This window comes from Triticum dicoccoides, chromosome 5A, assembly GCF_002162155.2.
Source record: "Triticum dicoccoides isolate Atlit2015 ecotype Zavitan chromosome 5A, WEW_v2.0, whole genome shotgun sequence".
NCBI lineage: Eukaryota > Viridiplantae > Streptophyta > Magnoliopsida > Poales > Poaceae > Triticum > Triticum dicoccoides.
Window position 1 is genome coordinate 398,347,796 of NC_041388.1, and position 9,273 is coordinate 398,357,068.

At 43.5% G+C, this 9,273-nt stretch overlaps 1 protein-coding gene across 1 annotated transcript; it reads right to left on the reverse strand.

Annotated features, from left to right (window-relative positions):
- Positions 1-1,784: 1,784 nt before the first annotated feature.
- LOC119297424 (putative ripening-related protein 2) lies at positions 1,785-2,747 on the reverse strand. The gene has a single exon (XM_037575220.1). It carries the CDS (start codon positions 2,687-2,689, stop codon positions 2,150-2,152), a length of 540 nt encoding a protein of 179 aa, XP_037431117.1. The 5' UTR covers positions 2,690-2,747; the 3' UTR covers positions 1,785-2,149.
- Between the last annotated feature and the right edge of the window lie 6,526 nt (positions 2,748-9,273).

Here is a 9,273-nt window from a genome sequence, read left to right on the forward strand (position 1 = left end):
GAGTTACGGCCGGCCTACCAGTCCACCCTGTTGTATGGATTGTCTAAAACTATGGTCTATAACTGACATGAACGCATCCTACAGACGGTGGCCGACTGAACCAATGTACATGCCCTTATATAAAAGGAAAAAAGAAAAGAGGTTTGTGTCGAGCACAAAAAGGACGACGGTGCATACAGTCAAAGGGAAGGAAGCATTTCCTGCATGCTAGGGTCACAAGCAGGGGCGGAGTCAGGGGGACGAGCAGGAGCCTGGCCCCCCAACGATCAACAATTTTAGTAGAAGCAACTAGTAATTATCAACAAGATTCAATCAATATACGTACTCGGCCTTTCCTATACTCAAATCCTGGCTCCGCCACTGGTCACAAGTCCATTAACTCACTCTCTTCCGTAAGAGCGACTACTAGTATAAGAAAGGGAAACACTTCATATCTATGGTCTGATATTGTTTTCGGCTACTTCACTCTCCTTGGTATGATCCTGACCCAACGGCTCTGTAGATTTCTTTCCCCACTACCACTCCTCCAAACCCTGCCTCTCATTAGAGATCTCACTGGCGGTCAAAAATGAAACGCCCCACCTCCACCTCCACCCGTTAACATTTTGCCACGCCTAGGCCGCAACTCAGGGCGGACACGGTCCGGTCCCTGACCGAGTCATTGTTTGGACCGGCCGCCGGCGGACCGGACGGACCAACCGGACCAGACCGGCGGCGGCGAAGCTCGGGCCGGACCGAGCGGACCGACCAAACATCACCGGCGACGACGTCCTCTGGTGCAGTGGCGAGGTGCACGATGCGCGCGGCGGCGCGGGTGCTTTGGTGGGCTGGACGACGTGCGCGAGCGCTGAAGGCGAGGTGGACGACGTGCCGTAGGAAGTGCGCTGGACAGCGGCCATGGTGTGTTCCTTAGCAGATTTTTCTGTACCATGCAAGTAGTTTAGCGCGTGCATTAGCCCACGATTCTCTGTGTACGGGCCTTGCCATAATTGACGGATCAATTCTGACGTGAAGTTGGTATTGGGATGACACCGTGATTGTCGGATCGAACCATTTTCTCTCTCTCGTTCCTTCTGTTTTCTGCATGTTCGACTAAATAAAAGGAAACTGCATCATGGGATGGCGCCTGATTATTGGATTGAACCCATTTCTCTCATTAGTGGCAAATAAAAGGAACGGCAGCGAGGAATTGACGTGGGAAGGCGCCTTAATTATCGGATCGAATCATGTTTATCTCGTTCTCTATATTTTCTCTCGGTTAAAAGGAAAACAAAACGGTAGGACGTGACTGCCTCTTGTCCCTGTTCCTCTCGATAATCACGGGTGTGACAGCGTTTCCTTCTTTGTTGGACTCAATAAAAGGAAACAAGTTGAGGAGGGGCGCCGCCATGCGGGAGAAGGACGTCGGGGCGTCGCCGTCGGACTCGCAGCGCGCGGATCTCACCGGCCAGAGCATGGTGTCGCCGCTGGCCGCGATGACATGAACAGCCGGCAGCGCGCTTCGGTCCGCTCGGTCGGACCGGTTAAAGACCAGACCAGACCGAGCTAAATTTCGGGCTGAAATTCTCTAACCGGATCGGTCAATTTCTTGAGCGGGCCAGGACTGTATGGCCCGGTCCTGAACGTGTCACCGAAAAGCCCGCTCGCTCTGTCCAGCCTGAGCCGCAACTAGCCACATCTGCCCGCCCCCCAAAAAGAAGAAGAAAAAACTAGCCACATCTCCGAAAATGCTGCAGCCACTACAGGAAAAACACACGTGGCCTAGTATCATATGGTAAGCCGAGTGTTGAAACACGGGTTAATTTACGGCTTATATGATGGCACACGACAAACAGGTGGTACTCGGCTTATCTACGTGTACGCCGTGAACACCGCGTTCAGACATTCAGCTTAAACAGCCCACACGGCGTACACTCCGGTAAGCCGAAGTTGCCTCGGCAAAGCAGTCGGATTACAGTGCAACTCAGGGCAAAGCGTACCTGCCACGTGGCCCGCACGCTGCCCGCTAACGGCTCGTTGGATGGCTGGGAAAATCGACTTAAGCCAAAAGAAAATTCAGATGCCCTGTTAAATAGGCGGCCCTTACAAACTCCTTTTATTCATTTTGGGTTCGGACGTGCACTTTATTCGTCCATGCACCATATATAGGTCATGCATCCGCCCAAGTGACGTTGTACTCGCCGACCTCCTCCCCGGTGATGCCCAGCGCGTCCCAGACCGCCTGGGAGGCGTCCACGACGTTGTTGCGGCACGGCGGCTGGAAGGCGTGCTCGCGGTCGCACCCGTTGACGGTGTCGCACTCGTCGACGACCTTGGCCAGCACGGACCTGCCGTTGGCCCGGATCCGTATGCTCTTGCCGCAGCGGGAGCCCCCGCTGTACCACCCCGTGGACAGCGCCACCACGCGCTCCGAGTTGTGGTGGAACGCGCCGTCGCACTCCGACGGGTCCCCGCCGTCGCCGCCCGCGTCGAAGTCGTTCAACGTCATGACCGCACGGGTGGACGAGGAGACCGGCGGCGAGCACGTGTACGTCGGGTAGGCCTGCCCGGCCTTGCAGCAGTCCTCGCACGAGTGGCCCCGGCTCGGCCGGAGCGTGCCGCTCGGCCCGCAGCCGGCGCCGGCGCCGGCGAGCAGCAGGTGGCTCGCCGCTAGCGCGAGCGGAAGGAGGCGGCTGGTGGACCTCGGCATCTTTGTGAAGTTTTGATGGCCGAGCGGTGTGGGTGTGAGACTCTGAGAGTGAGAGTGTGCAGTGGCCAGCTCTCTATATAGGCAGGCAGCGTGTTCGTCCAGTGCGCGTGCTCCGGCGCTTGTTTGCGACTCGTATTTCGTCCCGTGTGACCTTGCATGTGCTGCGGTTGAGGGTGAGGATTCGTGAACGAACTGGCTTTCTTCATGCGATCGCAGAGAAAATGCCTCAAAAGTCAAGCTGAGGCGGCGAAGGAGCGAGAAGAGGACAGTACAGGGATGGCGATGCGACATGGAAATGTCAAGGAGATGCGTTCATGCGTAGCAATAGCAGCCGAAATAGGGGAGCCTGTTATAAATGCTAGACGCGCCGTCCTGCTACGGGCACCTCATGGCATGACATCCATCCCTCCCGTGTCGCCTCTCTAACACCGTTGCGGATACTCGGGGAGGACTTGTGTAGGATCTGTTCTTAGGTGAGATCAATGGGATCAAATTTTTTAAGGGTACAAAAGATGTTCAAAAATTAGGAAAAAAAATTGGAGACACACATTCATGTGTGATGTACAAGCTTAAAAAGTTCTAGCTCCTAATTCGAACTATACTTATTGGACCGAAAAAGACAAAATCAGATGTGAATAGTATCAAATACTATTCACCCCAATGCTGACACTATTCATAGTTGAACTTGTCTTTTTCGAATCTCTAACTGTAGATCGAGTTTTGAGCTGATTTTTTTGTAGTTATAGACATGCCCCGCGTGTATGTTGTACATTTTTTTTTTTCAGATTTTTTTGGATTGTCTAAATATGAAATGTTTGGGTTGATCCTACGATCTCACCTAAAGGGCTGATCCTATACTAGTCTTCTCCGCGGATACGCTTGATGTCCTAGTTGGGTAGGGTAGGGTTAAAGGGGACGACCGGGTTGGTGGTTCACTTCATCTTCATCCAACACCGTCCAAACATCTTTTGAACAATTATTAGGCCTCAAGATTAACTTTTATAAAGAGGTAAATTAATCGTTGGCGCTTGAACTTCTCATCGAGGATCACTTTGGTGCTTGTAGTTTTACAATACAGAAAAATGATTTAAAATCTTGGTACACGGGTCTAATATAGGCATTAAATATGATGGTGTGGCACCATATTTATGTTGCCATGCCCACATGTTGAGGGGCCCGCTCAGCGGCGGAACATTCTGGTTGGTTGTTGGGTCCAGCTGTCAGTGAACAACACCAAGAAATAATTCATATGAAAAATGAAACCGCCGACCACGCGCCATCCCTCCCGCGGCGTTGGATACTCAACCTCATGTGCCCATGCTTATAACTAGATTTTATGTCTTGTAAACCAATGCAAGTGATGCTTCTTTTGAGAAAAATGCAAGCAATGCTATTACAACACATGGACTGAGCACACACTCATGGGGCTGAACGGGCTGCAATCAGGGTGACCCGTTTTTATATATTAGTCTTTTCAATTTTTTTGAAATGTATTTGGACATTTATCAATAAAGCAAGTGTTTAGCCTAAAAAAACTATTTCAATTTTTTTGAAATATGTAAACACTATATGTAAATTATAATCACAACAATGAAAACAGATGTGAAAGTTTGCGTTTATGAAATAATAATCATACAAATAAAATAACTTATTTTTAAAAAATCGTTTGAATTTTCACCTATCATATATTCATACAACTAAATATATTATATGAATTATAAAAATGTTTGTATAATTTAAAAAGGTGTTCATGTATTTAATAACATATATTGGTGTAACTATAAAAAGCTTTATAAATTTAAATACTTTTCTATATAATTTTAAAATTTTGCGTTTTATAAAATATAAATATGTATGTAAAAGTGTCATGCTTTAAGAAAATGTTCATTTCGTTTTAAAATGTGTTCACATTTTTTTAATAAAGTTTGTGTGTTTCCCAAAAATTATTTTTAAATAAAATAAATAGGAAATTATCTATGGAAAGATAAATACGAGTCTAGTGTGATGCCGATCATCAAAAGAATATTATTTAAATTATACAATTTTTTTGGTAATTCATAAATATGATTTAAATTATATGAATAGTTTAAAATAACACATGAATACTTTTTAAACTACACAAATTTTTTAAAGAATATTATTTTATTTGTATGTATATCATTTATATTTATATTCATTAATGTGGTTATGATTTACATAATTTTTAAAAAGGAAAAAAAACTAACCTGTGGAAAATAGGCCATACTGATTGCAACCCATCTAAGCCCCACGACTTTGTTTGGTTACAAGAGATAAAGCCTAGTTATCATATCTATACATTGGAGTCACTGGGTGGAGGTGGCTAGCACAACTGACGGGATAACGACGATGTCATCGGTTTGTCCCCCGGAGGCTACCATTTTTCATATCAATTATTCTTTGAGAAAATTCCTTATGTAACACTATTTTAAATTTTGTTTCCCTATTTAACACTGTAAAACTATTTCTTCCTTATATAACACCCTGTCTAAATTTTATGCCCTTTATAACACTTCTGTCCATTTTAAGCCTTAACAGTGTTAAATGACACATGAAAAGACCTATTTGCCCCTCGTGGGTATGTGACCAAAAATTTCAAGTAAAATGCATTATGTGGTCTCTAAAGTAGTTGACGATGTTTAGAACTGTCCTCTAACTCATGAACTGTCTCAACTAGTAGAATGCCCGTGCGTTGCTACGGGCTTTCGAAATATTTTGCTGGAGTTATATAAATATAATACATATTAAATTTCACATGTATAAAAAAATAGGTAGTAACAGTTGGATAATAATTGAAGTCCAATTCACTTGCAATGTAAGTTGATTAAAGGTAATTTGACAATGTATACATAAAGAACGTTAATCTAACTATTAATGTGTTACGAATTAAGATCTGTTTGATGCGCTTAAGATATTCTCACACAATATCAAAAATTTATCTTTAGCTTCATTCACATTATATTTGTTCAAGTATAATAAAAGTCTTCTTCCGCAACTGATAACCATCATGCAAAAGCAATATACCTAGTTAGTATGAATATTCTTTTGTGTAAGGTCTAAAAATGTGCAACAAAGAATACTAACCGTGCAAATCGGACGTACCCAATTTTTTTACCGTTTAACAAGAGCATGAAATCAAAACAAAATAGCCAGACATATCCCTGCAATTTTCTAACTTAATATTATCTTGAATATGATGAAGACAAAGTCAAATGCTTGTATCTTGAATGTTATGATAATGAAATATATAAATTTATCTATTCGTGCTCGTTAGAATACCAACCGGAAATATATATTGCCATCTAGATATATCTGAATTTCAGACGGGTTGCGTAATTTTGAGTGTGTCGTTGAATTCTCTCGCAAATCTTTGTAATTTCACTAAATACCTCAAAGTTTTAATCTCTGATGACTATGATATGTATCGGCCGACGAATGCATATAAAAGATAAATCTACAAGTGGTAACGTTTAAAAACCATAAATCATGACTACAATGGACAAGAGACCTTACTTACCAAGTTGCAGGATGAGATGTTGTTGTCTACCCAGGTCAGCTATCAAACAATGTTACCAACATATGAATATGCTTCACGCGGAAATTTCTCCTCCTACAGCCACGTGTCCGCTCCTATCCCCACTGCCTCCCTTCCAACAACGGTGTCGCCACATCCTCCTCTACCCTCCATGGCGTCGACTGGCCCTTCGTCTCCCTACCACTGGTCGAACCCGCCACCTGATGTCCCCATAACCTACCTTCTCTGAATGGTGTCACCTACAACCTCCTCTCGTCGCCACCTCATTGGCGGCCTCCTTCTATGCTGACAATCTCTCGCGCCACCACATCGGCACCAAGTCTGCGCGCCTACCGGTCTGGCATCCTGGACAGCCGGATCCGACTGGTCGATGCAGAAGGGCTCGCCGCTGACGACACCCTAGTCGCCTAAATCGGGCACAAAGGTGTGGCGCAACGAGGATGGATGTGGCCTTGTCATCTATACGAGGCACGGAGGTGTGACGCGGCAAGGAGAGAGGAACCGCGCCCTTGTCTTCTAAATCATGTTGTGTTTGTTTCCGACGGCACAAATCTTCATCTTCTCTTCCTCATCTCATCTCCGCCCATCACGGTACTTGGCTCTACTCCATGTCTCTCCGCCATAGCATGTAGTTTTTCGTCACATCCTAAATATCCCCATTCCGTTGTGCATGTCCTACATCCTCCCTGACATGTATTTCATCACACTAACTTTATTTGCTCCGTTGGCACCGTAGATGTCACTTGGCAACAATTAGCAACGCCTTGATGCATCAACAAAATTAAAATATGCAATACAATGAGATCAGGTTTATACGATACAATGAGATTTATGGCACTACATTGGGCATTACGTCAAAATTCAACGGCGATGAGCGGCTACAGCGGCAGAGCAACCAGGGGGGGGGGGGCAATTTCAAAATAAAAGCAAAATTTGCACAAAAAACAGATGCGGCTCATAGTCTCACAATATAATCTGGAACAGAATATACATCTTACATACATATATCTATATAGCTTGTTCACACATATACATATGTGGTATTGTAGACAATTACTATTGTAATTTAGTGAGTGCTCCATTTTTGCGGTAGTCCACCAAGCCCTCTACCAGTATCTGTGACAACCCCGTTGCTCGGTAAGTGAAGGATACATCACAAATACTCTGAAAAACAATGAAAAATAAACATAGTTGCGAAATGAAGATATTATTATTTAAATGCAACAGCCGGAGAGCTGGCTTCCGTTCAAGCTGAACGAGCCATGATCCCACGGGTTTTAATGCATCCCTTTGTGTAAATAACAATGGAATTGATACATTACTTTAATATAGCATTTGCGAGGATTGATGCTTAGTGTTCAGCTACATTTCTTTATTCCTGCGTACACACTGGATGGATTTAATTCAGATGAAGATAAAGAAAAAACAGTGCACCCATCCTATGCACATGGCATATCCATTAGAGAATTAGTGGCAGTGGCTAACCTAAATAGTTTGGAATTACATTACACGAAAAGAGAAAAGGGAAATCTGTAGACATCATATCATATAGCTAGAATGACAAACATTGGCTCCTAACTGAACTGAACTAAACTGGCAGCCAAAACTTTACTTGAACTAAACTAAATGCCAACTTGAGCTAATTTAACTGGTCCGAAAAGATCATTTTATAGCTGTGTCAGAGATAACCATGGAAATAATTGATAGAACATAAAAAAAGAAAAACAACATATATCTTCTTGTATGCGAACAAGTGACAGGAATATACAAACAGAATTACCTTCATCACTGACCACACCAATGTCCATATCCTCCGTAGGGAAGGTCTCTGACCGATGTTTTAAGAGAAAAATTGCAGTGAAGGAGAAAGAAGAGAATCAGTCAGGTAGTTAATGAGCAGTAGAATCACCTTTGATGTGATGGTGATGCTTCGCTAGTTTTGTACATAAATGCTGTCAATTTTTGTAAAGAGAAATTCGTATTTTAGTATTTGAGAGATTCCTTTCATATGCATGTTTCAGGAAAGTACAGTGTAGGAGGACATAATATTTTTTCACCAATCAAGACACACAAGCAAAAATTACAGAAGGGGCTAAGAGAAATCTGTGTATTAGTATTTAAAAAATTCCTTTCATATGCCCGATTCAGAAAAATAAAGTGTGGGATGCCATCTGCAAGGGAATGTCGGTTGATTCCTTTGTCAACAAAAAGATACTGGAGTAAGCAAGAGCAAGTAAGTTAAAAGAAAACTCATATATTACTTCCTCCTAGAAGTATTCTGTATGAAATTGACTTGTACAAAATATTGTAGATGCTTTACTTTAGATGGGATTGCGTAGCTGGATAGCACTGGTCCTCCATGGATCCGCGGTGAGACCCAGCCGTGGAGTAAAACAAGGAGAAAGTCGGGGTGAGCTCATCCATGGATCCGGTAGCGACCACCGTGGCCACCTCGCTGGCGTCATCGGTGGTGGGCGGGGAAGCTACGTCGGTTGTGGCCATGGCCAGATTCGACGACGGGAGATCGGGGAGGAAGAAGATTTGCCCTCCATTTAGACAATGGGTAGCATAACTACACCAGCATGCTCATAGAATACATCGCAAATGTCAAATTCAGTTATTTACACGAGGAACGGCCGTCGTACTGGCATGCTTCACCAAGAATTATGTAAGATCTAGTTATTCCTATCAAGCGTGCACATACTATGCAAAAAAAACCAAACGATTGTAAAACAGAGGGAAATCATCTAAGACTATTGACATAAAAAGATAACTTAGTCCATTCCAATAACCTCGTAGAACATTTTATCTTTTCTAACTGAACTTTGGATTTGCAAAATAGCACATTCTTGAGAAGCAACAACTTTAGCTTGCCTAAAATTTTACCTTACTGGTTTACATGACAGCTGTGCATTTCTTGAAAGCTAAAACTACAGAACGGGTAAAGAGAAATCCGTATTTTAGTATTTGAGATATTCCTTTCATATGCATGTTTCAGGAAAGTACAGTGTAGGAGGACATAATATTTTTT

Excerpts from the sequence above, each read along its gene's own strand:
- LOC119297424 (XM_037575220.1), bottom strand. The coding sequence starts at position 2,689 with ATGCCGAGGTCCACCAGCCGCCTCCTTCCGCTCGCGCTAGCGGCGAGC.